Source organism: Rhododendron vialii, chromosome 4a (assembly GCF_030253575.1).
Source record: "Rhododendron vialii isolate Sample 1 chromosome 4a, ASM3025357v1".
Classification (NCBI taxonomy): Eukaryota; Viridiplantae; Streptophyta; class Magnoliopsida; order Ericales; family Ericaceae; genus Rhododendron; species Rhododendron vialii.
This window is the reverse complement of record NC_080560.1, coordinates 9,734,542-9,762,059: the sequence shown is the minus strand read 5'-3', so window position 1 is coordinate 9,762,059 and position 27,518 is coordinate 9,734,542. Positions and strand designations below refer to the sequence as shown.

The 27,518-nt window shown below is 39.3% G+C and overlaps 3 protein-coding genes and 1 long non-coding RNA gene across 17 annotated transcripts in view; 3 read left to right on the top strand and 1 right to left on the bottom strand.

Annotated features, from left to right (window-relative positions):
- Nucleotides 1–4,854: 4,854 nt before the first annotated feature.
- On the top strand, nt 4,855–6,569 carry LOC131321932 (phenolic glucoside malonyltransferase 1-like). The gene has a single exon (XM_058352974.1). It carries the CDS (start codon nt 4,923–4,925, stop codon nt 6,330–6,332), a length of 1,410 nt encoding a protein of 469 aa, XP_058208957.1. The 5' UTR covers nt 4,855–4,922; the 3' UTR covers nt 6,333–6,569.
- Nucleotides 6,570–7,665: 1,096 nt separating this feature from the next.
- Nucleotides 7,666–11,129, top strand: LOC131321931 (uncharacterized). Its single transcript, XR_009198663.1, has 4 exons — nt 7,666–7,842; nt 8,316–8,390; nt 9,890–9,963; nt 10,857–11,129. It is a non-coding gene; the product is annotated as an uncharacterized LOC131321931 (long non-coding RNA).
- Nucleotides 11,130–20,120: 8,991 nt separating this feature from the next.
- Nucleotides 20,121–23,247, top strand: LOC131321930 (uncharacterized GPI-anchored protein At4g28100-like). Its single transcript, XM_058352973.1, has 2 exons — nt 20,121–20,965; nt 22,671–23,247. The coding sequence occupies exons 1-2, from the start codon at nt 20,348–20,350 to the stop codon at nt 23,022–23,024; spliced, it is 972 nt and encodes a 323-aa protein (XP_058208956.1). The 5' UTR covers nt 20,121–20,347; the 3' UTR covers nt 23,025–23,247.
- Nucleotides 23,248–24,336: 1,089 nt separating this feature from the next.
- Nucleotides 24,337–27,518, bottom strand: part of LOC131321927 (equilibrative nucleotide transporter 3-like) — a 56,426-nt gene continuing 53,244 nt past the window's right edge. For all 14 annotated transcript variants that reach the window (XM_058352961.1, XM_058352970.1, XM_058352964.1 and 11 more), the window contains exons 7-10: nt 26,879–27,054; nt 26,603–26,763; nt 25,801–26,059; nt 24,337–24,734 (exon numbers count right to left, since the gene is read on the bottom strand). In XM_058352961.1, the coding sequence (XP_058208944.1) occupies nt 24,627–24,734; nt 25,801–26,059; nt 26,603–26,763; nt 26,879–27,054 (704 nt within the window). In that variant the 3' untranslated portion in view covers nt 24,337–24,626. The remainder of the gene's footprint in view (nt 24,735–25,800; nt 26,060–26,602; nt 26,764–26,878; nt 27,055–27,518) is intronic.

Genomic DNA, 27,518 nt, shown 5'->3' with positions numbered 1-27,518 from the left:
TAAATACATATCGAGCCGAGCTCGAGCTCGAGTCCTGCAGCTCGTCACGAGCTCGAGCCGAGCTCGAGCCAACTAAATTTTTGCCAAGCCGAGCTCGAACACTCTAAAACTCGGCTCGGCTCGGCTCGTTTGCAGCCCTACCGGAAACCTATTTATCCAATCAGTACAATAACATTTCACAAATTCATCATTATCATGATACAGGCTAACATGCTAATAATGTTCAATCGAGCGATAAAATTTATTTCGCTATAGAATTAATCATGCCACAGAAATAATCTTGCGATACAACTAACAATGCCAAAAAAAAAAATCACGCGATGCCACTAATAATGCCATAAAAATAATCATGCGATACAACTAATATTGCCATAAAATTAATCATGGATAAAATTAATCTTGCGAGAAAAATAATTTAAGCGGTTCCTTTATTTTCTCTTTTCTTTATCAAAACTAAAGTCTACATTTATTCTTAATCGTCGCAGAGTATTGTCGGTACTAAAATAATTCATGATCACAATAAAAACTAGGATTTAACCAAAACTAATTAACTTGGGGTTTATAGTATTAGCCTTTAATACTCAAGGGTTGGATTTATAAGCTAATAAACTCGAGGGATCAAACTGTAATTAATCCAAAGAAACTTTAATTTCCAGCAGCTATGGAAATCGGCAAAACAGGGGAGTTTCCACTGGATTTCGACGGACCACGTCGGGTTCGAAAACAACCAAATCAATTACTAGTATTAACAAATACACACGATAATATACGTAGGGAGGCGAGTTTCGAACTACTTTTCGTCCGGCGAAAAGCTCCGGCGTCTCTCTCTCTCTCTGCCGAATGGCTGGGAAAACAAAATGAAAAGGAGATCAAAGATATAAAAATGGGTTAGCATGGGGTAATGACCCATGGGCAATAAGGTGTTGTCACATTGGGAGGATTTTAAGGAGGAAATATGGGATTTTCCACCCTCCAATCTTCAGCCGAGATTTTATAAGAAATGGGGAAGGGTTGGATTTGATCCGGGTAACACGCGCACACACTTGGAAAGATTACTCGCCGGACGCGCGCGCACACAAACGATTACGGAAACAAAATTGGTGTGACAATATAAATAAATTTTTTTTTCGCATTAACTAAACTAACGAACAAAATAATATTTTTGTTCATTAAAAAATACCGAGTCTTTACAGAAATGAGGCAATCTGATTGAAGTAGGAGTTTTAGTATTGTACTGAGATTAAAAGATCACAATGAAGCTATTTATAGGATGATTATATAACACACATCCAGATAGTACTTCCATGCGGATCAAAAAAAAAAAAAAAGAAGATAGTACTTCCATTACCCAATGATTCAAATCCCCAACCAACCCAAATAATTTCAATCTCCTCTCTCTAAATTATTGTCCATCCTCATTTAATAGGAACTGAAAAATATCGGCCGACTGCACTTGGAAGATGCAGATTTAATTTGGAAATATAGGTTAGAATTGTTTTCACGTGTTCTTCTGGAGTACTCCATAACATTAAAATATTGGAATGTAGATCATTGTAAAGGTCCACCAATAATTTTCCCTGCGATAGATCGACTAAATTGCTGAATCATACAAGGAAATATCCCACCGACACCGTGATCTGAACCAATTGCAAAGTCCAGGTTTCGTTCTAAAAAAAAAATATTCCGAAAATTCATTGCGGACTAGGAAAATGTTCTACGGTTGTTTGCGGCAGCTGAAAGATATATACTTATAGATGTGTGTGTATATATATATATATATATATATATATATATATATATATATATATATATATATATAAATTAAAAATCGGGTTATCCCGAGTTTGAATCTTGGGGTAAGCAATTTCTCCACAAAATTTGCGTGCCACGCAAGCACCCACGTGGAATTTTGTCTTATATGGTACTATTTTTCCCGGCCGCAAATGAGTCCAACTATTCCCGGTATTTGTACTTTTACCGATACACTTTTAGACGGCATTTGTAATAAATGCCGGTAATACTCTTTACCGGCATTTTTTGAACTTTTAACGGCATTTATGAAACGGTCTTGCTAACCTCCGCCCACTAGGCGGAGGATAATATTCTTCGCACCGGTTCAAACAGATTAAAAATTGGAATACTTAATTTTTTAATATATAAACGGTGTAAAAAAATAAGTGTTCCAATTTTCAAATAGTTTAAACCGGTGCAAATATCTTATTTTTCTGATTATTTTATTTTAAAATATTCATAATGGATTTTTGGCTCTAAAACCTTTCAATGAGCACCTTAAGAGAGAATCATGAAACTAAATAAAGAGTCTTCGGGTGCTCGTTGAAAGGCCTTAGAGCCAAAAATTCATTACGACCATCTAGGATAAAATGATAAAAAAAAAAAAAAAAGATTTTCGCACCAGTTCAACCGAATTGAAAATTGAAGCACTTAATTTTTTAATCGTATTTTTCATTAGTTTCATTAATGGTGTTAACGATTTTACCAATTTGAAACGTAAAACAAACTACAGAGACGAAATTGAGACAATTGAAATTAGATGAACGACTACAAAAATTTGCCCTAAAATTAATGAATCGTTGAAACTAATTTATTAAGTTTCAAACTTTTTGTCATTTTCTGAATTATTATTTCTCTGAATTACTTTATAGGTACTGCTCTATATCTCTCGCTTTCAACCCAATTTATAAAAGTTGTTAATTGCGATATGAACTATGAAAATTGTGTCAGATTATAATGATTCAACATAGATCCTAATTTATGATCGTTGAGAAAATGTATTTTTTTGTTTCATCTTTTTGAAATCTGATAAATGAGAAATGAAACATTAAAAAATTATTCCAATAATTTCAAAGAAGTTCAGATATCAATACACATATTACAGATATTAATACATTTTCACAACTATCAATACACTTTTCTCGGATATCAATACATCTTTTACCTATTATCCTCTGTTAGCATTTTCCTTTATGAAATGCCAGGAAAATCGAAATTTCTTGCCGTATTTGTATTAAAAAATTATACACATTTTTTTCTCTTATAACACTTACCTCCTTGGTATCTTTGTCAAGTTTTCAAAAAAAGTACTTTTTTACGTATTGTACTTTCATTTCTTTCATGTTATGGTTGTTTACTACAAGTACAAGATAGAAAATCTTAAAAGCATGCTCAATGGTGCCTCCACCGACCTAAATTTCTGGCTACGCTACTGTTTGCAATAGTCGCCCTGGCCCACAAGCACAAATCTTCGGTGTAGAATATAGTCCCAAATTACTCCAAAGACTCAAAATAATAGTAACAATATTTGTATGTATACACATATTACTCCGATGTGGTTGAATACAAATACAACCGAGAGTCAAAATGCCACTGTAAGATTCCCATAAAAAAATAAAAATAAAAATAAAAATGCTACTTTAAGATTGCCTCGTTATTCATGTGTTAATTGGTACATTAAACAAAATGGTACTTACAGTACTATTTCTTAACCTAGCTGGTCCAACTACTTGTTGATCAGGACCAGGGCCAGCCCAGGGTAAGCCCCTGGAAGTCCTCGGTTTGGGCAACCTTCGGGCAGGAGCAATTAAAAATAAACATATACAAGCAAGAAAAGCTCAACAAAACAAAGGCTAAAAACAAAGAAGTCAACTTTATATTTGAGCAGATTCCATCGTATTGCCATAATAAGCGAAATGATATTGGTACCAATCAATAGCATACTGACGCCCTACCAATGGCCGCGCTGGGCTGTCTTCGGCCATTAGACGGCCGATCCGAGCCGTCCAAAAATTCTAAAAGAAAAATCGAGTGGGCTTTCGCGGGAATCAACGACATCCGACATGCATAGGTGCTCCATCCAAATACCCCATTTTTTTGAATCAATCGTCCAATGATCGAAGATGACCGGACGTGACTGTCAGTATGCTATTCATCAGTACAGATAGCAGTACCCATTAGATAATTATAAAGAGAACAAAAAATATTGCAGGCAACACGGCATATACAGGCCCACCAACCAAGGGTGTGGTTGGGGATTCACTGTCTACCCATCGTATTATATAGGGTTAATTTTAGAAATAGTCCCTCTAGTTTGTGTGCAATCTCAGTTTCGTTACTCTAGTATTAATTGTGTCATTTTTAATCTTGTAATTTATATTTTTGTCTCAATTTGAACTAACAGAACTCTGGGGCAAAATGTCAATTTTCTAAAATAGTCGCTCTTGTTTGTATTTTGTCTCAATTTCATCCCTCTAAGAGCGAAATGTCAATTTTGCCCAGGAGTTCCGTTAGTTTTAATACCGCAGTCAATGTGAGGGATCAAATTGAGACAAAATATAAACTATAGGGTTAAAAATGATACAATTAATATTATAGGGACAAAATTGAGATTGCATGAAAACTAGAGGGGCTATTTTTTAAATTATAACCCTATTATATAAAGGTATGTGGTATGATACATTACGAATACTATACATTATCAGTTTTTTAGACCTGCGTCAGTTGGGCTAGCTCCCACATCAGGAGTTTGAGTATTGGGTATTATGTGCGTGTGTTTAGAAGATCCATTATTCTTCTCCCTAGTCCGCAATTGTCTAGGTGAGTTGATATGTGAAATTACCCTCTTGCCCTCCTCCAAAGACAAAGGAATTGTTGGGCCCATAGTGCTCTCATGGATTTGGTTAAATAATGTCATTCCATACAACTACTTTAAAAAAAACAGACTTGTGGGTACAATGTCGAAGGCGCCATAAAAGATTTATAATTGAAACTCTCCCTAATACCAATTAATTTTAGAAGAGATGATAAAAAAACGGTCCGACAAAAATATTAATGCAAGTGCAGTGCTACAAATGCATCCACCAATATGTGAGAGATGTGGTTGATGAAAATCTCTCTCTCTCTCTCATATGGCACCATCATGCAAGTTGAAGGTGCTTGAACACTGCAAAATCTCTCCACCACCAGGCAAACTTCCTTCAACTTCCCTCCCTCTCACCTTCTTCGACATACCATGGCTACTCTTCCCTCCAAGCCAACCCCTCTTCTTCTTCCAACTCCCAGCTCTCTCCACCACCCACTTCGCAAACTCCATTCTCCCACACCTCAAGCGCTCCCTCTCCCTCGCCCTCCAACACTTCTTTCCGCTCGCCGGAACCCTCGCAACGCCACCGCACCCCACCGCCCCCCACTTCGTTTACGCCGCGGCCGACTCCTCGGTTTCCTTAACGATAGCCGAATCAAGTGCCGATTTCCACCACATTTCCGGTCACCAACAAAGGGACGTTCAAGAATTTCACCACTTGGTCCCCAGGCTACTACGAAACGAAACGGCGTCGTATGACCCATATTTACCGTGCCCAATTCTAGCTGTCCAAGTAACGGTGTTTCCCCAATGTGGGATTTGCATCGGGTTTTCGTTTCGCCACGTGGCGGCCGATGGTAGGACGTTCGATAACTTCCTGAAATCTTGGGCTTCCATTTTTAAAATGGAACCTAGCTTGAACAAGTTACTACTACCATTTACTGACAGGACGGTGATTCAAGACCCGAATGGGCTCGGACCGATTTTGTTGAACCAATGGCGGAGCCTTGAAAGTTCTCAACTGGATACGGACAACTGTGATGGAGCCGATTTACGAGACATGGTTCGGGCCACTTTTGTCATGGGTCGATCCGATATGGAGAAACTCAAACAACAGATCTTGACCCGGTCCAGGAAGATTTTTGGGTTGGAGTCGGGCTCGATGTATTTATCCCCATATGTGCTAACTTGTGCACACATATGGGTATGTTTGACCAAGACCCAATTTTCGAACATCAAGACAAGCTTGGGTGAAGAGCCGCATTATTTCGGTTTCATTGCGGGTGGGATAATCCGGTTGGGGTACCCGGTGCCCAATACGTACTTGGGTAATTGTGTATCGTTTGGCCGATCGGATGCAACGGGGTACGAGTTAGTGGGAGAAAATGGGATTGTGATCGCAGCAAAAGTGATAGGAGAGACAATTGAGAAGTTGAATGGGGATGTGTTGGGAGGTGTAGAGGATTGGATATCGGATTGGAAGGAGTTGTTGCGGTCGGACCTCCACGTGACGGTTACCGGGTCACCAAAGGTGAATCTGTATGGGTTGGATTTCGGGTGGGGCAGGCCGAAAAAGATAGAGGAAATCGCAATCGACGAGTCCCGTGCGGTTTCTCTTACGGAGAGTAGGGATGTGGAAGGTGGGATTGAGGTTGGTTTGGTCCTTCCCAGAGCCCAAATGAATGCCTTTGGTTCTATTTTCAGAAAAGGTCTGAATAGCGATCGGCTGGAGTAGTTCTTGTCCAGTCCAGTTGCTTATTGTTATGTATTCTTATTCTCATGAATCTCATCCATGTCATCTAAGATATTCTTGTTGAGTTGTTTGCATCCCGTCTATAGTAGGAGACATTATTCAGTGGTCTTGAAGCGTCAATCCGATCTTTTTCTGAAGATCTACAAATGATTCTTGTTGAATTGTTTACGTCACGTATATCATAAGAGAGATTATATAGCAGTCTTGGCGTTGTTTCAGTACTTTTCAACTCTACATGTTTTTAGATGGTTTATATACTTAGTGGACCCTGCATAAATATGTGGTGTTAAAAAGTGATCAACCACCACTTGGTGGTACCCAAAAATTAAACACCGATTTCCTATCATAGGGTTTGTCACTGGGTCGTGTGTAAAGTAATTGGATGGGCTTTATTTAAACGTGGATTACATTGATGGTTTTTTTAGTACTAGGAAGTAAATAAAACTAAACTATCTCAAAAGCCACTCCTCTTTTGTCCGCCTCAAGCAAAGGAATAATATCGTCCGGCGGAATAATATGCAACATGTTGTAACGAACGCTATGAATGCAAGCTAAGAACGAGAAATTGAAAATTAAACAAGAAATCACAAAGACACAAGATATACGTGGTTCCCCAAGATGGGTACGTCCACGGGCGAGGAGAGAGAGGATTCATTAACCAACGTGAAGAAGAGATACAAAGAGCCGGCTATAATCCGTAACTCTAGAAAAGCCACAATATGAAAGCCCAAAAGATAATTCCTAGAAGTCTCCCAAAAGCCCTATTTATAATAGGCTACAAAAACGAGAACAACATAATTAACCAAAGTGGGACTAAAAAATACAAGGCATTCCTAACAATTCTCCACCTTGACTTGAATTCCACTGAACCAAATCACCAAATATAGCTATCCCCTTCTAATCTCTCACTCGCACTACAACAAAGATGGCCTTTTATAGCATAACATGATAGCGTTCTTTCACAAATGCTATAATAGAATTGCATATTGAGGCTAAGATAGCGTACGCGGTACTGTAGGGAAGCGGAAGGTGTTCCATAGCGTTTCATTAACTCAACTATAGCGTGCACCTATGAAAGGCGGCAACCCCATTTGGGGATTTTGTGGGAAATCCCTTCTTCCTCTCTTCCGCGTTCAATTTCAAGCCCTAAAACTCTCTCTCTCTCTCTCTCTCTCTCTCTCTCTCTCTCTCTCTCTCTCTCTGTATAGATTTGAACTGCAACACGCATGGCGCAGTAAAAGAGCTCCGTCTTTGGAGCTGAACTCTATCCTCAAAATCGATTGATTTGGGAATGGTGCCCTGAGCTTATCAATCACATCCTTGAACAACCTCACGAAAACGATCCCTTCCGGCATCACAACTGCTACTGCCTCCTCCCTCCACACTGCTGTCGCCGGAAAATCTACATCGTTTTCTCCGAGAGAAGGGGCATTGTCGTTTTCTTTGGGGTTGAAGAGCCGATAACCCACTTCGTTCTGTGTTCCACCCAAAGGTTTGGTCATTTTCCTCTATTTTTCCAATAATATGATCTAAAAGGGTTTGTTCCTCTCTCTCTCACCATCGATCTCCCATCAACTAGCAGATAGAACCATCGCACACACTCAGCCACTTCGAATTTAGAGTGAGAAGCTTTCGATCATGTACGATTAATCAAACCCAGCCAGAAACCTAGTTGTAGAGTGAGAAGTTTTTGAACATGCACAAACCCAGCCACTTTGATTTTGAAAGACGTTTATTTACGGTTAATCAATTTTAGGGTTGGGGGTTTGTGATTCTGCACTGTTTGTTACATATTATGGTTTTTTTTCTTTTTTGATTTGGGGTTTGTGATTCTAGATATTTGGGCTTTTGAATTAATTCATTCTCTCCTCTCCTATGTGTTTCACTAGGTTACCCCATTCTCATATCTGGTTTTATATAGGTTTAACATTTAACGGCATTTAATCTCTTGATTTCGTTTCGCAGCAACGAGATTAAGGCTCGATTTTACTTTGCAGCTGCAAGTTAAGGCTCGATTTCACTTTGCAGCTGCGAGTTAAGGTTAATTTCACAGATTCCTTTCATTAATGGATCTTTATTCCTTATTAATTATGCACATGCATTGCCAATAAACAAGTTCATGTTGACCTAGGGCTCTCTCATTCTGTAGTATTATTACATACATGGATCCTAGTAAAACCTGAGATGCTGGAGGTCCAAGTGCGTGGTGTCTTGAACCTTAGTACAATGGGGAGTACGTTTTTCCAATCTGCAGTCCCTATTTAGCTGCCATTTGGAAATACCATATTGCAAAAATGTAGATTTCAGATCATGATTTTGGGAACAAATTACTGTTCTCCGTCTTCATGTCGTATTCAGTTTCTAGCGGCACTAGGTTCATTTTTTAACAACTTAGAAACATCTTTTTGATTGTTGCCTAAAGTCGGTTTTGAAACATTCTTCCTGTTACAAGTTTCAAAATCTGTCTGCCAATAAAGTTTTTTGTATTTTTTGACAATTGCGCACACAATAGAAAGCAAAAGCTGCAAAATGATAGTGAACAGGCTATTTTGGAAAGTTGTATTGTAATTCTCTCTCAGGTTTCTCATCCTACATGTCTGCACTTTGCTAGGAAATGATCGAGCCACCTATGTTGCCCCATGGAATCTCATGTTGACCCCTTAGGCTATAGTGGTCACTTATCCAACTTCTTAATCTAACTGAAAGCATCTCCCTTGCCCTTTTTCCTCTTTCATATACTTAAAAGGTCCACTTATATGTTTGATGCCTCCCTTTTAATTACTTTTGCCAATTTCACAAGAAGTGAGGCTGGAAGCTCAGGCATCCACGTTTCTATGCACGCGCGTTCATCTGCCTTCAAATTTTAGATGTATGTGCTTTTTGCTTATGAAACATGTGAATCTAAGAGTACTATGTTTGAAGGTGGATGGGGGCAACACTTATTGATTTCTATATCAATGTTGTGGCGCTCTCGGTTACTTCATCCTTCCAATTCTATTGCTAGTTTAAAATTATTGACTAATTTTAATTTGTAACGGAATCAACAGCAAGAAAACTCTTGGCCATAATTTTCAGATCAAGTGCAATAAAACCGAAATGACTTTCTTAAATATATGTTGAATTGTCTTAGTTTCAGAGGATAGGTTGATAGTTTGATATGGCCTTTGCCCTGCTTTTTTAAGTATTTCCAAGAAGCAGGACAACAAAAAGTTCTCTTAGAAATATCTTTGCTCGTTTATCAAAATCAGTGCATTACATTTATTGAACATATCAACATAGTGTGTTGCATAGATACTTTGATGATCAATTGCATCCATGTTTCATGACATCGGAAGATCCATGAAGTTAACACAAAAAGAAAAACCTATATTCAATCTCTGTAAATCTGTAGCATTTGATTCAAGTATTCATGTTTTTAAATGTGTTCGACCTTTTTGAGGAGCCAGTAAGAGGTGTATTCATCCACTCCTTTATCATGAGACGTGTCTGAGTTTATTGATTTACATACGTTATTTTGTTGGTTTTGCATGCTTTATCAGGTTTGGGTGGCATACTAAGAATCAAGTTGGCTAAATGCTTTCATTTCGATTGTTTTATTGATATGCTATGGCAGGTAATCCTCCTCTCATGGTTTTGCTATGTTCCCTTATTTAATTGTCTGACCAAGAATGGCCCATTGACAATGAATCATCTTGATATCTGAACCATTGCTCCATAGTCATATGTCTCGTGAACTGACAGCTTCTACGGTTCTCTTTTGTTGGATACACAGTCGAAATAAGATTTTCTTGCATAGAAAGTAGGATCGAACTTGTCAAGAATTGGAAGTAAAAAATTGAGTTTACCAAAGATCGATTTCTTGCTTGAGTTTTAGCTTGGTTATCCTCATGATTTGTGTTTTTAAAATTAATCTAGGATTTGGTTTGTATAGTATACTTGCTTCTTAGTTATGACCATTTCATAAAGTCATCACGAGATCACTATACAGACGTGGTCTTCGTATTGTTTTTTAGAACAGAAGCTAATGATACGAACTATTGTAGACTGTAGTGCTTCCATTTCAAACCACAACCACCACCATTGAGTTGTGTAATTTTGAAGCTGACATTGTGAAACTCTTAAGACAAGTTTCCTGCATAAAACTTTTCCGTAAGTGAATTATTGTTTCGAACACAGTTGAGTACTTGGGTGGCATAAAGAAAAGAGATGAAACAATTGTACCACTCCTTACCATCACATCTCCCTGCATTCTTGTTCATTGTGGCCTTCTTAGATTGTGGTGTATGTGCGATCGCATAAAAAGATCACCAATTCTTTTCCTGAAGAGGAAAAGAAGGGAAAAATAACTTCCTTGTTTGAAGTGGAAAAGAAAACCTTGCTTTATAGCATGTAGCAGTGAATAAAGTGCTTTCATTAGACCTAACAAAATTGTTTCAAGTACAGTTTTTCATACCTGCCCATAGTTCAAAATGAAAAATAATGTGATTTTATTTTAACTTTATGCAGGAAAATAATTGGAGCTAGATACTATCTAAAGGGATATGAGGCATATTATGGACCTCTAAATAACACACAGGATTATCGATCACCCCGAGAGAAACCACAAGGTACGTACATATCGAATTTGATTCCTGCTGTCTAATTTTTCTTCCCTGATCCATACATAGGGGCATATGGTGACTCCATTTAAGCTGGGCAAGATGTACCCACTAGTTTATGTCGGAAACTTAGAAATTCCCGATACAACCCCCAAAGACAAGACCGGGTAATTTTCTTCCTTTTCGCATTAGTGAAAACAGTATGAAGAAGTATTTGTACTAATTTCCAATGCCTTAATCATGTACTTGAATTTTCCAGGCTATGCCTCCATGGAACTCTCTCCCCAGCTCTCGTCGAAGGAAAATTGTCGTGTGCCTAAGTGGGTATTCCTTCAATGTTGAGAAGGGTTTGGAGGTGAAACATGCTGGTGGGATTGGTTTCGTTCTACAAAATCCTGTGAATGGCATAGGGATATCTGTTGATGATCATGTGCTTCCCGGAACAGCAGTGTTTTCTAATGATTCAGTCACCATTCTTGACTATATTAGAGCTAGAAATAGTCCAACGGCGATGTTGATCCCACCGGAAACTGTCTTGGGCAATAGACCAGCACCGTTCATGGCAGCGTTCTCTTCCATGGGTTCGAATGGCCTCCAACCTAATATACTCAAGGTAAACAAGGATATGGATGTTCGACTTGTCGATTTCATAATTGTGAAGGGAATATACTATTGTTTGTGAAATTTTTATGAAGAGTACTCCCATAATTTTTTAGGTTGGATGTAAAGTTTCCATTTGTCTAGCGCTCGACTACCGACACATCTCCCTCATCTTAGATAATAGATCACATCAATGTTGTTCTTGCATGGAATAAACTACAATAGTCCCTTTTTTTTTAAGGGAATACTTTAGTAGCTTTAACATTGGTTGGTGGTTTTAGAAAATAAGATTACATACTCTTTTTTCTCTCTTGGTAGCCTGACGTCACTGCGCTTGGACTCACTACAACAAATCTGCCTTTTAATAGAATTAGTTAATAGCGTTCTTTTAAGAATAGCATTAGTGAAGCTAACTATTGTCCTGCTCAGTTGTTATGCTATATTAGCCTTACATGTAGGGCTAATAAGTGAGATTATCCTTACGTCGTGTTTTACTTCTTTTTTCAAGTGAAGACCTTTCACTTGATCTCATTGGCACCAAATGATTGCAACTCACTACAACATATATGGGCTTTAATAACATAGTTTTATAGCATTTTTGCAAAAATACTATTATAGAGATGCAATAATAGCAGACACGCACTGTTTGGAGTGTGTCAAAGTATGTTGGTTAAATAAACACCAGTTATTTTTTGCTATAGCTTTTTTCTTCTTAGATGTCACCTGAACGCTCTTTGAAGTTACTCTTTCTAGTCTATTGTCCTTGTTTGGTGAAAACATGATTAATGGAATGTCTTTTTGTTGTTGAAAATCTGTTGCTAGAACTGTAGAACATGAAGCTTGAAAATTTAAATTGAATTCAAGAATTTGATGTTAAATGCTATATGCTAAATGGTTTTGTTTGCTGGAATATAATGTTGTAGTTGCTGAAACAGGGAAATTAGGTGTTGAATTTGGTGCATAGAAGTTGGAACTATTATTTCGGGAGTCTAAAGGTATGTTGGTTGCAGAAAGTGTTAGAAAGATCTTGGTTTATTTTCTAGAGCATGATATGGTATTTAAAGTCTTTTTATATGAAGTATGGCAAGTGCTGGACTTGGATTCAAAGTTAAAAGAAGGGGCTAAAGTATATCTATTGGGGAGGGGGTAAATATTTCTATAGGTTTTGCTTTGTGTGGTTTGGATATTTAGCCTGCCGTTAGGTTTGCTGATTTTGAAAGAGTTTTGACTTTTTCATGCACTTTAGTTATGACCAAGAGATTAGTCTTTTCTTTTGCAAAAGTGCAAAAGTGCAAAAGTTGATTTGATTAGAAACTTAGATTTTCTAAATAGAAATAAAAATGTTTTCTTTTGTTGTAAGTCTTCAAGTAGAAGGAGAAGATCGATGCCAATCAAAGAAAAAAGAGAGAAGATTATTGCTTTGTCATATGAAGATGGAGATTGTGATCTAGCTACCGCGGGTTGAAACTTAGTTGAACCATTTTCCTTTGACACTTCCTTTTCTCTTCTTTGTTTTTCTATGAGAGAGGTTGGCTATGTGGATGTTTATATCTTTTTGCATTTGGAAGCTACTGGTTTTTTTCCAATGTTAACATAATATACTTCAATTTGGATGCAATACTATTATTTCCATGTTAATTTTGTACATAATTAGGTGAATATATGGTTGTTGGATTCATGGCAATTGGATCATTTAGATTTGTTGAAATAAATTTAAAGCAATCATACACAGTGAGCTGAACTCTCACAAAAAAAAGGACAGTGATATGTAGCGTTCAAAAAACGCTATCATTAAGGTAGAGACCATAACTTACAAAGAATGCTATTAAAGATCTAGAATCACACATCGTTCCTTCACCGCTATAATAGAGTACTAATATATAACGTTCAAAAAACGCTATAAAAGACTAAGAATTCATAGCGTTGAAAGAACGCTATCAAAAGGTCCAGACATTTCACAGCATCGGCAAATAAGGCGTTCCTGAGAACGCTATCTATTACTTTTTATAGCGTTTTTCGAACGCTGTAAAAGGTGATTTTTGTTGTAGCGTCGCCAAATGCCCCCGAGGGGCGATCAACTGCAAATACCAAGCAAGCCCAAGCAATGCTTGAACTTGGCAACCGGAACCGGTTTAGTCAACATATCTGCTGGGTTATCTGCCGTGCCCACTTTCTTCACCTCAACTTGCTTCTGTGAGATGATATCCCGAACGAAATGATACCTGACATCAATATGCTTGGTCCTCTCATGATACATTAGATTTTTAGTCAAATATATAGCACTCTGCGAATCACAAAATACTGAACTCACACCCTGTGCAAGACCAAGCTCACAAAGCAAACCTCTCATCCACAATGCCTCCTTCACAGCTTCAGCAATGGCCATATACTCCGCTTTTGTTGTAGACAGCGCGACTGTAGCCTGTAAAGTAGCTTTCCAACTAATGGCACTTCCGGACAGAGTAAAAACATAACCCGTCAAAGACCTCCTCTTATCGTGGTCACCGGCAAAATCCGAATCAACATAACCAACAACATGATTAGCAGAATTGGCAACCCCAAACAATAGACCAACACCTGCAGTTCCGCACAAATACCGTAGTATCCATTTCACAGCCTCCCAATGTGCCTTTCCTGGACGCCCCATATAACGACTAACGACACTAACTGCATGTGAAATATCAGGACGAGTACATACCATGGCGTACATAAGGCTCCCAACTGCGCACGAATATGGAACCTGAGACATATACTTTTCCTCATCCTCCGACTGTGATGACAACTCAGCTGAAAGTCGAAAGTGTGCTGCCAAAGGGGTACTGACTGGCTTCGAGTTCTGCATGGCAAAGCGCTCAAGCACTTTAAGAACATAAGACTTTTGATTCAAAAATAGTTTGCCAGCTACTCGATCTCTGCAAATCTCCATACCCAAAATACATTTTGCCGCACCCAAATCTTTCATCTCAAATTCACCACCTAACTGTTGTTTCAACCTGTTGATTTCTGACACACTCTTGGCAGCAATAAGCATATTATCAACATACAACAGTAGATAAACAAATGAACCATCTGAAAGTTTTCGAAAATATACACAACTGTCATACTCACTTCTTGAATATGACTGGCTTATCATAAAAGTATCAAACCGCTTATACCACTGCCTAGGGGATTGCTTGAGGCCATACAAAGATTTATGAAGTAAACAAACGTGATCCTCCTTACCAGAAATAACAAATCCCTCAGGCTGATGCATATCAATCTATTCCTCAAGCTCGCCATGCAAAAACGCAGTTTTGACATCAAGTTGCTCTAACTCAAGATCATAACATGCAACAATAGTAAGTAAAGTGCGAATGGAACTATGTTTTACAACTGGTGAAAATACCTCATTGTAGTCAACACCCTCCTTCTGGCTGTATCCTTTCGCCACTAGCCGAGCTTTGAACCAAGCATCTTCTACCTCTGGAATACCTGGTTTGCGCTTGAAGACCCACTTGCATCCAACAACCCTCTTCCCTTTCAGCGGTTCTACTAACTCCCATGTCTGATTCTTCTGAAGAGACTCAATCTCCTCATTCATAGCAACAAACCACTGTGCAGACTCAGCACTCAAAACAGCTTCTGTATAGCTTGAAGGCTCCTCATACTCAACTGTTTCAGCAACTGATAAAGCATAGGCCACCATCTCAGAATAAGCCGAATACCTTTCAGGAGGCTGAATCTCCCTCTTTGGCCTATCTTTAGCAATAGTGCGTGGTTGCTCAACTAACGCATCAACCTCTGTGTCTGAACTCTTGAACTCCTCTTTAATTGGCTTCTCAATGTGCTTCTTCCCTGAGTCAGAAGATTCACTCAAAAACTCCACCTGCTTTGGAACACTCTGTTTCTGAACTGTATCATCAACCTGCTTAGACCCCTTAATTAAATAATTTTCATCAAAAGTCACATCCCTACTGATCAAAAACTTCAAATCATCAGAGCACCATAACCTGTACCCTTTGACACCTGCTGCATAACCCAAGAAAATACACTTCTTGGCCCATGGCTCCAGTTTACCTTCATTCACATGAGCGTAAGCTGGACACCCAAAAACAAGCAACACAGAATAATCAGCCGGATGACCTGACCATACCTCAAACGGAGTCTTACACTCAATAGCAGTCGACGGAGACCTGTTCACCAAATAGCATATTGTGGAAACGGCTTCAGCCCAAAATTCTTTACCCAATCCGGAATTGGACAACATACAACGTGCCTTCTCCAAAAGAGTCATGTTCATTCGTTCAGCCACACCATTCTGCTGAGGGGTTTTTCTCACTGTGTGATGCCTCACAATGCCCTCATCACTGCAGAACCTATCAAACTCGCCAAGACAAAACTCCATACCATTGTCAGTTCTCAAACGTTTTATTTTCTTACCAGTTTGATTCTCAATCAAAGTTTTAAACTGTTTGAATGTATTAAAGGTGTCACTCTTATGTTTCAACATATACATCCAAACTTTACAAGAGAAATCATCGATAATACTCATAAAATATCGAAAACCACCTTTAGAAGTTACCTCTGCGGGACCCTAAAGATCCGAGTGAAAATAATCCACCGTGCCTTTGGTGCGATGAACAGCTGTACTGAATTTTACCCTGCACTGCTTGCCGTAGACACAATGCTCACAGAAATCCAGTTTCTCAATTTTCTAGCCACATAGCAAACCCTGTTTGCTCAAAACTGTCATCCCCCTTTCGCTCATATGCCCAAGGCGCATATGCCACAAACGAGTCAAGTCTAAATCTGAAACCTTGGATGAAGCAACCGTTGCTGTAGCACCTATAACTATACTGCCCTGGAGTGTATAGAGGTTACCACGCTTCTGACCCTTCATCAGTACTAATGCACCCCTTGAGACTTTCAAAACTCCACCTTCACCGAGGAATTTGCAACCATGAGAATCAAGAGCACCCAGGTATATAAGATTTTTCTCAAATCTGGAACATGTCGAACCTCAGATAAAGTCCTAACAATACCGTCATGCATCCTAAGCTGAATCGTTCCTGAACCAACAGTCTTACAGGCCATGTTGTTGCCCATCAAAACTGTACCACCATTGACCGCCTCATAAGTAGAAAACCACTCTCTATGCGGACACATATGGTATGAACATACAGAATCTAGAACCCACTCGGTATTAGAGTGAGAATCGCCATCTGTAACTGATAACACATTATCTGACTCATCTAAACTTTCAGCAATTCCAGCAATTACTTTAACCCCTTTCTGGTCTTCTTTTTCCTTCTCTTTGAGTTTTAAACAGTCACTTTTCCAATGCCCGGGTTTCTTGCAATAATTGCACTTTCCCTTCTTCTTACCTGATGATCTGGATCTTCCCCTATTACTTGAATCCACCCTTTCTGTTGTTCTTCCCCTAACAAACAAACCCTCCGCATGTGCATCACCCTCACCTGACACTTTTTTCCTCAATTCTTTCGAATATAGGCTGGCCTTAACATCCTCCATGGATATCGTGTCTTTGCCATACAATAGGGTTGTAACAAAGTGCTCATACGAAAGTGGTAAAGAACATAGCAAAATTAGGGCTTGGTTCTCATCCTCAATTTTACTATCAATATTTTTCAGATCCATAATAATACGGTTGAACTCGTCTAAATGATCTTTAACAGGTATACCTTCTCGCATACGAAACGTATAAAGACGTTGTTTGAGATATAACCTGTTGGTAAGCGACTTCGTCATATATATGCCTTCCAACTTCAGCCAAATTCCTGCCGCTGAAGTTTCTTCTTCCACCTCGCGAAGAACGTCATCTGCCAGACTCAACTGAATAGAACTCAGAGCTTTGGCATCCGTATCATCCCAATCTTCCTCTTTGATTCCAGAATTAGTCTTGCCTAACAAAACCTTGTGCAATCCTTGTTGGGTTAACAGAGCCTTCATCTTTACTCTCCAAAGACTGAAACTGCTGCTCTGCACATCAAACTTCGCAATCTCGAATTTAGCCGCCATAGCCACAATCGGAAACGAAACCCTAGTTTTTGCAACCTAAGGCTTTGATACCGGTTTGTTGTAACGAACACTATGAATGCAAGCTAAGAACGAGAAATTGAAAACTAAACAAGAAATCACAAACACACAAGATATACGTGGTTCCCCAAGATGGGTACGTCCACGGGCGAGGAGAGAGAGGATTCACTAACCAACGTGAAGAAGAGATACAAAGAGCCGGCTATAATCCGTAACTCTAGAAAGGCCACAATATGAAAGCCCAAAAGATAATTCCTAGAAGTCCCCCAAAAGCCCTATTTATAATAGGCTACAAAAACGGAAACAACATAATTAACCAATGTGGGACTAAAGAATACAAGGCATTCCTAACAAACAATGTTGTCTTCTTGTTCAACCCCCACTTTTCCAAGCTTGTGCAATCTTCAAGTCCGGGCCTAGATATCCAAGCACCCAATGACCTCTTTCCTCCCTGAAAACGCCCCCATATCCTGCCCGACCTAGGTTGCCTTTGCTGCTACCATCCGTGTTTAGTTTGAGCTTCCCAGGCAAAAGCCAAGAAACAAGTCTCACAGATCTTGGATGGGCGCCAGAAATAGATGCAAAACTTCGAACAATGTCATTAGCAAAATTAACTCTACTGGACATATTTCATATGGATTAGGCATGATATTCTCAAAGACTTTCCTATTGCGGGAAAGCCAAAGCTTCCAAGGAATAACCACAATTACAACATTAGAGAAATAACCCCCCTGAATTAGCATTAGAATGGTAGATGTGTTGTATCTATATAAAACTAGATACTGTTTGTTTATACTATATTTATTAAAATCTGATAAAATTGTTTCTTATAGAGATTGTTATTTACTGCCAGGTCTATAAAATGAATGGTTTGAATTAGCATTGCAGCTCGGAATAGGGTCCAAAGGCAAGAGTTTCAAGGGGTCTAGAAGATCAGGGCATGAGGGGAGCTTACCCAACCGAGAATACCCTTTTCTGATTGATTTTGATGCTCAAATGGTTCTATCGGAATCCAATTCTCCCACTCTCTAGTCCAAATTGAGAGCCAAAACCCTACAATAGTTTATTGCGGACACTTGTAATGGCACCACCCAGTTATAAAAAGTGCAAAAGGCTAAACCCATTATTATTCTTTTCTCTCATCAAATGCTGGGGCCAAGTGGATCAACAGAGAAGGGAAAAGGGAATTGAAAAACAAACATAAAGAAGACAACAGGGGGTGGGGAGCTGTAAGCCTTTTTTGCAAAATGATACTTTCTGCTGGAATCATTTCGTTTGATCGGCTCTTTATATTTTCTAACATTTCTTTTCCTGCACTTGGTCCAATCACGATATCGATGTTGGATCAACTTGCTTTGATACTTAGTCGTTTTACGTGTCGAGCGTTACAAAATTAACGGGTCAAATCACGTTTTTAAACTAGGAATGAAACTCATTTTGAGGCATGTTGTGCCTACTCCTGCTTCTACGTTGATAAAAACTCTAAACTTTTGTTGCTCGTAGAGCGTGCTGCTTTTCTCGAGCATCAAATGACATCATTCTATAATTCAATAATTGCTATGATCCTTCCATATTAGACAATACACACAACCTTCTTTTGCGATGACAAGAATACAATTTTAAGTTGCTTTAATCATTGCTCTATGCAATTCGTATAGAAATGGATAGAAGGAAAGTTGTCAATCGAGTAAGTATCAGCAACTTTAGGAAGACTGAAAATTTAGTATTACTACTTTTCCTAACATTGATCGAACGGTAAGTCAAGTATTCAAAACGGAGAGATGAAAACGGCTAACGATCACACAAGCGACTAGAGGTGAATTAAATATGTACATGGTTTTGCATCATATATTTTAATTCGTTTTGTGTGATCGTTAGTAATTTTCAAAATTGGAGGAGCCTGTTGTGCACTTGTGCAAAATATGTATGTTGTGCAGTATTCATAATCTGACGACTCGAATAGTGTACAACACACATACTGTGCAGCACCCCGGCTTCCAATTTTCATATCTGCATTTCGAATACTTTGCTGATACTGTATATAGTACTGTTACTGTTGGTTTTCTCGCACTTTTTATACTCGAACGTGAGACCCATAGGCAAGCAAGTTGCCACTCTCTCAGATTTTACTCAGACACTCACTGAAAAGAGGCACTTGCGTATCTGCCCTTTGAGAATGGAGAGAGAGAGAGAGAGAGAGGAAAAAAAAGGAAAAAGGACCATCACTATTCACTACCTTCCAAAACCTTCCCACTCCCCTCTCCCATCCCAATCATCTCTCTCTCTCTCAACAAAAAAGCTTCTTCAGATTTTGCTGTAGATAAAGTGAAAAAGCAAAAGCAGATTCAAAGGAGTTTTCTTTTCCTCTCTCCATTTTCCGAAAAACCTTTCCTCTCCTTTTCCTATTTTTTTTGTAGGTTCGGGCCAGCTTTCACCAATTTCGACTAATTTTATATTCCGTCTGGTCAAAGGTAAACTATCCAAATTGCGACTAGAAAATCTACAAAAAAATTATTTTTTTACGGCCTGATTTCAAAAATCAAACTATGATCACTTGTAATGAAAAGCAAACTCACCAATCGACCCAAACAACGCTTGGCTCTCCTTTTCCCTTTCTTTTCCTGCACAAAAGCTCCCCACTACCACCAGCAGCACGATCCCAATAACAAGTGTAATAACTGGTACCCATCATTGAGTTCGATCAAAACCAAGTACCAAAAAGCGTTTAACCCAAAAACCAAATTCTATTGAAATCCCACAACAATGCAGAAATTAGCCATCTCTGTGTTAATTTTCATCTTCTCATTGCCACTCTTTGATCACTCACTCGCCGATTTGCTCGCCGAGCCGGCACAGCCGCTGAACCCGGGGGACTACTCGGCTCCGACCACCACACTCCCCTCGACTCCAATCCAAACGGAGCCGCAGACGTGCCGGCTCGACATCTCCGACGAGCTCTTCGGCGGCGTGAGCGCCGCCTGCGGCCGGGACCTCGACCGGAGCCGCTGCTGCCCTGTGCTGGCGGCATGGCTCTTCGCCGCCCACGCTCGCTCCGCCCTGCAGCTCCCGGCGTCGGGGCCGGCGGCGGATTCGGCCGAGCTGCCGACTATGCCGGACGACTCGCAGAAGTGTGTGAACTCGCTCCAGAGTTCGCTGCTGAGCCGGAACATACGGATTCCGCAGCCGAATGCCTCGTGCGACGCCGTTTTGTGCTTCTGCGGAATTCGGCTGCACCAGATCACGTCGTTGAGTTGTCCGGCTGCGTTCAATGTTACGGCGTATCGGAATGCGACACCGACGGCGGCCGTGAGGAATCTGGAGGATAGCTGCCGGAATTCGTCGCACGCGGGTTGTACAAAGTGTCTCGGAGCTCTAGAAAAGGTAATTGGAATTACAATAATTCTATGGACACAACTAACGGCCACAACCCCAATCGCACCTGCCTATGTAAAATATTGAATTGGACCGTAGAAAAGGGCAGTGACTTCCGCACTAATTTTTTTTATTTTTATAAATGCACTTCATTTCTTATTCTTTAGAGCATCTCCTACCCATACTCTATATCTCCATTTGAGAGTATCAAAATATTCCAACCCATCCTCTCAACCCTCCTCCATTTGAGAGTATTGGATTTTGATCCTCTATATTTAGAGGGTGAGAGAAAATATAGAGGATCATCTCCATAACACTATTCATCTTTTTAAAAGACATTTTTGTCCTTGTAAGCTTTTCTTACTAAATTTTTATACCAACCATATCCTTATGAGAGTATAAAAAAATATTTTTTTTTCGTAAAGTGATTTTAAAGGAAAAAATAGAGGGTTTGTGGTTGGAGTAAATAGAAATAGTGATTTCCTCTAAAATCACTTTATGAATAAAAAAGAGTATTTTGATACTCTCAAATAGAGTATTGGATTGGAGATGCTCTTAGTAAATTTTTTATGTGTAATTTTTTCACTAAATGCAGAAAGTGGGGTGCATTTGTCAAATTAAAGAGTGAGAAAATCATTTTACCATAGAAAATTGTCAATTTATTACTACTACTAGACACTAGTATTATGAGCACTGCTAGAGACACGTTCGAACGCAAGATTACAAATGTATCTAGAATCGTCAACGCAACCTAGCTCATACAATGCACGTGGGATCAACACGCACTAAGCGACTTAAAACACATTTATAGCTGAATTTGTGTTGTGTAAGAATATAGTAGTATTTTTTACGGAAAATTTATGTTAGATCACACACACTGATAAGAGAATCCGCAACCGGTGAGAGTGGATGGTGCCTGGTTGATTAAAATAATTTGTACGGTTCTAAAATCAACACACGAATAAGAATCGAACCTCAAATTAAGAATTCCTAAAGTCGCCTCAATAGTTTAGTCCTGGAACTTAGGTTGGTTTCTCCCAAGGACATAAATTTAAAATCTCTCACGTGCTACCAACTTCTTTGGGTCAATCCATACGAGTTTTGTTCCTGTTTTAATTATCCCCCGCTTGTGAACAATGGATTTAGTTTCCATGATTAGTCGAGATGTGCGTAAGTTGGCCCGGATACCCACTTTATCAGAAAAAAAGAAAAAATTTATGAAGTCCATGTTTACAGGGACTAAAACAGAGGCGGCTCAATTTGCCGTTTTGTAAAATAAACTTAAGTCTGCATTAGGAAAGGGACGTCATTATAGAGATGAATCCAATCTGGAAGCGTGGTCTGTAGTGAGCAAACTCGCTATAGGGTGTAGGGAGTAATCACAACCGTTTATCTCAGAATTCAATTGTTCGGATTTAAAATAAATGAAGAATTTATTTTAAATCCGAATAATTGAAAACACTTTCGGATGGCAACCAGGCTCCCGGATTTAAAATAAACTCGTCCATGAGATTATTCGCTACACCCTCTTGCGAGTTTGCTTGCAACCGCGGATCCTGTTTATAACTGCATACAACTGGGTGTCTTCATAAATCCCTTATCCACAACCTTTTCATCTTTCATAATCCAGTTCATTTCCATTGCAATACTTGACTGTGGAATATCAGACTTGTATAGTCGAAACTACCCTTAACGTGTGGCGCGATCATTGCAGTTGAAGGGCGAGAGCAAAGCCGAAAGCAAACAAAGCGACCAAACAAGCAAGATGTTGAGCAGAGACTGCCAGCTGATGGGGCTAACGTGGCTGCTGGCGCGGAACAAGACGGCGTACATACCTACTGTCTCCGCAGTCCTGCGCGCCATCATGTACAGCGCGCACCCGCTGCCCCAGCAGGAGGAGCCCAGGTGCAGCCCCGATCACGATAACATGCCCCTCGCCGTCGATTCCCTGCTTTTCGAAAAGGCCTCTACATCGTCGTCTCCGTCTCTTCGACTGACGACGGGCGCTTTCCGGTTTCCGATTCTGTCCCTAGTCATGCTTGTTGGTCTGATATTGTTGTCTGTCTAAAGCTGCTGCTTCTTCTCCTAGTGTTGGCTGCTGCATCTTTGACACCCCTGGTTTTTGGTTTGTATTGTGGGGGGCTCGTTTGAAGCTAGTAGTTCATAAGAATGGGGGCAATTTAGGAGGGTCCTTTTTGTCCATTAGCTCACTGTAAATTTAAGGCCTCATTTTTGGGATTTATGTTCTGCTATGTAAAGTATGAGGAAATCTCTACCAATTGTTTTCCTTCTATACGTTTTCCCGACAAATTCGAATATCAATGGAGCAATGTTAGGTAGCCTGAAAAGTTAATCCGAAAATGTTCCGAAAAGAGAAACTAGTAGTTCGGATCACATCGGAAGTTAATCCGAATATGTCCAGAAAAGAGAAATCAGTGGTCCAGATCACATCAAAGTGAGTATGAACCACTTATTAATTTCTCTTTTCGGGCTAACTCCTCGGACTACCTAATATCAATCTCACTGACTACTCTGGGCTACCTAACATTGCGTTTTTCTACCTGAGTTGGTTGTCAAAGCGTTCATGTGTTTGTTTCTTTTTCCTTTTTCTTTAATACATCAGCACGCCCCGTGGTGTCACCTTACACAAAGTACTTCCTCAAGCTCAAGGGTGAGCGGAACGGAGAAGGTGGCCGGGTGTCCGAATTTCGATGCTCGTCATACCACAATAGAGAACACGAGGCCAACTTACTACTGCTCCAAAAGACTCAAACGTGAGATGAATTGAGAAACTTTTGTTTGACTGGAGTAGTTTTTTCATGGTGCTGATTAACGAGGTGGTGATCGAATTCATTATTTATCTGATGATGGCTTTGTGGTACTTATAATACTATGAGTTTTGGTGCCTTCATGAGATCTCGAGAAAGAGCTGCATTTCTTTTGACTCTGGAAAAAGTTACTCTCACATGTTAAAAGGTCAGGGCCGCGGCTGAATGTTTGTCCTCGGGACGCGAGCCTGCCCTAAGTAGAGATGCTACCTTCGATCTATACTAATCAAAAGAAACTCTTCCCGAAACGAGCTGTGATCAGCAATGCCGCGATCACAGAATCGAAATGAAGAAGAAACTCTTCTCAAACTAGAAATCCGAAGTCCCAATTCACTGGAGTTTTTGACCCCGCACACTGAATGAATGAATCGTTTCTACCTTTGATATTTCGCTTTCAAATTTGGAAAGAGTCTCTTGGAAATTCTGAGACTGCAGAACTTTTGAATTTGTGATAGAATGGCGAAGATTCTCCAATTTCCTGCACTTCCAAAACTAATTTCTCATACAATCACCCATTTGGAAATGGCTGCGATCAGGCAACGGTAGCATAGATTTTCGACTCAAAATACGTTCGACAATTAACTTGTCTATCTAGCACAAAAAGAAACACAATACACAAACGCTTGTGAGCATGTTTTTAATTATTCCGTTTCACGTACTTATACAAGTATAAATTGGAGCAACACTTCTTCCACCTTGTTCTAAACATGGCTCTCGTACCACTACTTTTTCTTTGATTCGAGAATTGAGATTTTACAAATTGTAATTATTCATTTTGTGCTGTCGAAAGGAGGGGGGCGACAAAAAATCGCTAGCTAGAGATTAAACTTGAATAAAAATGGTCACCAACCTTTCCCTATGAGCCACAACCAGTCAAGTGTCACCCCTGCAAATATCCCCCCTAGAAGAAACAGCACAAGTATATTTCCCAATGCATTTTGCTCCGGTCCCTACATATTAACCACTGTCCGTTAGGAATACCCTGAGAGGAAATGATTCCTATAAAACTAACTCAAGAGGTAAAACAAACGAAGGAATATACAAGAGAATTAGCATATTAGGGATTCCATTTAGCAGAAAGTACGTAAAAGTTTTAGTTTTCAATATTCTTACGAAGCACCATCTCGTGCATTTTATGTGACATGATTCGCAAGAAACTTTACCCTTCAAAAAAAGCTAAATGTCTAGGGTACATGGGCTCTTCTAAAAGTAGAGTACCCGTGTCATACTCTTACGACTTGGCAAGGGTGTAGGATCTGGATTTTTAGTTAGAAATAATGGGGGAACCATATTTGGAATATAAGTCTATCTCAAAACTATGCACAAAAAACTCCCATATCATTTATGAAATCACCATTTTTCCTAAGAAATATGTCGAGGAATAAGTATGTTTTGTTGTGTCCCCTGTAACCTTGACAGAACATGTCCGGTACTTTGACATATACCCTCTGCCCAAAGCTTGTACAAAATGATTTCTCTTTGAATGGTTTGGTTTACCGTTTCCCTAATATCCTTGAGGTTATTTGATTTGGTTTTCATTTTTATCTTGGTTTCCAGCTTTCCAGAGACTTGTTTGGGTAGGGTCTTTGCTCTTGTAGTTTTTTGGTAGATGCGCAGATCGAAAAGTTTTCTCGGTTACTCTGGTTGGCCTCTTGCCAATAATTGGTTATGGTGTGGTTCGATGCATATAAGGTTCTTGGTTGCATATCATTTTTGTGAGGCTCAGGTGCCAACCTAGTTGTGGTGCAATTTCCTTACGATGACGTCTTCTTGGTATAACAACTTTTGCTAATTATCACCTTGGTAATAAGATTTTCTTGATTGATCAAAGAAAAAAGGGTTTAGGACACAGACAGGAAACAAATACCAATTTTTATTCTTTTTTCCCTGTACTTTCCCGTCATCAACCGCAACCTAATATCTAGCAGAGGCCGAGCAAAAAAATAAAACCTAGTATCTAGCTAGTAGAGATCTAGTAACAAACTCGAGAAATAAGTAGGTAATAAATCAACGAACCTTGTAACCTTTTGGAGCAGAAGTCAGGACACAGACAGTGAGGTAACCATTAGTTAACCCCAAGAAGGATGTAAGCATTATCATCCAACCCTGGTCGCCATATTTGACTGTGAAATAGAAGGCCGGGACAAGAAGGAGGCGAGAAAGAATTGCAATAGTAAGTCCTTTCCGCGATTCCAACTTCATGCATTTTACAAGTGGTATGTATCTCCCGATAAGATCCCACACGTCATACATTGCTAACAGAACAAGTACATACCTGCAATATTATCACTTGCAAGGAGTCAAGATACCCCAAGAAAAAACGCTTATATGGGTAGTTAATCGTATTTTTGAATTATTACCGGATGCAAGTAGTCAAGATACCACAAGAAAGAACGTTTATATGGGTATTTATTCATATTATCGACTTATGAACGAGTAACAGCACACACAGTATACACATATCTGTATGCTGACAATGTTTTCACATGTAATAAGCAACATAATTACCTGTTTTGTATTAATTTGCTTTCTATATTTTGTTTTCTATTTGCAAACAATACAGAACCTTGGCTATCCCTTTCCGAAAACTTTTTCCAGGAAACGTTTATGAAAATTGATACCAAATCCACTCTCAGGAACAAACCAAAAAGATGTTATTGAACTAACGAACTTTGTAAAACTATTTTCTCATGAACACAAATGAGACCAAAACGATGAGTGTTCCATTCTTTTCATTACTCGGGTTTTGGGAAACACGAAAAATGAATATGCACAAAACTAAAACGAGAACAATAACAATCTGCAATGAAACACTAACCATCCGCCCCATCTATGTGATCCAGTATCTTCAGATAAAAATCCAGGGAAAATCGACAATGTCAGAGCATAAATCAGAAACATGTCAAGTGCATAATCCATGTTTTTAAACAACAATTCCTTGGTGCTTAGTCGCTCGAGTCGTTTAGGGTCTTCCTCAGCCTGCATGGGTTCCACGAAATGATTGGTCGATGTATACACATATACAAAAAGTTAAGCGTTCATGGGAGTATCTTGCTTCATATAATCATCACAGTAGTAAGAAAAAAAGACGTACTTCTTGTACTGGTTCTGCATAAATGCCACCAGCAGCAAGGTCAGCTGAAACAGTTTTGGATCCTTCTGATGCTGCCTTTGAGCGGTAATACTTTACAATTGGAAGCTTTGGAAATACAAATGCATAGAGAAGAACGCAGAGCAGTTCAAAGAATGCAGAGATAGCAAAGAATAAAACTGCAAAGAACAGAAAGAGAAAATTAGCAATTACTAGTTGCTTCGATGCCTCAATATAATGAGATAGATGAATCAATGAATCTAGCTACTGATATACACTAGTTACCCAAAAAAACTAATGATATATACACTTTTGTATATTGCTAGAAAAGCTCTTTTGTTGGCTAATTTTAGCGGATTCCAACTCTGTCTTTGGATGGGGATGTCATATAGAGTACAAGTTGCATGATAGGGAACTACATAAACAGATTGACAAAGATAGACGATTAGTAGAAGTTCAGGTCGGAAAATGACAGTTATGTAAGTTAGAGAATGAACTTCCAAAAACGAAACCTTGAGAGGAAAAAATGCATTGAAATTCATCAACACAATGTACTTTGCTTCATACTCGGACACTGCACCAAAAAGTTAACATGAAGTTGAGAAGTTTTCATTCCCGCGAAAGTAAAAACTATAACTCTATA

Bases quoted from the DNA above. Each gene is read 5' to 3' on its own strand.
- LOC131321930 (XM_058352973.1), top strand. From the start codon at position 20,348: ATGCAGAAATTAGCCATCTCTGTGTTAATTTTCATCTTCTCATTGCCA. The intron at 20,966-22,670 runs GTAATTGGAATT...CGATCATTGCAG, and splicing joins GTCTCGGAGCTCTAGAAAAG to TTGAAGGGCGAGAGCAAAGC.
- LOC131321932 (XM_058352974.1), top strand. From the start codon at position 4,923: ATGGCACCATCATGCAAGTTGAAGGTGCTTGAACACTGCAAAATCTCT.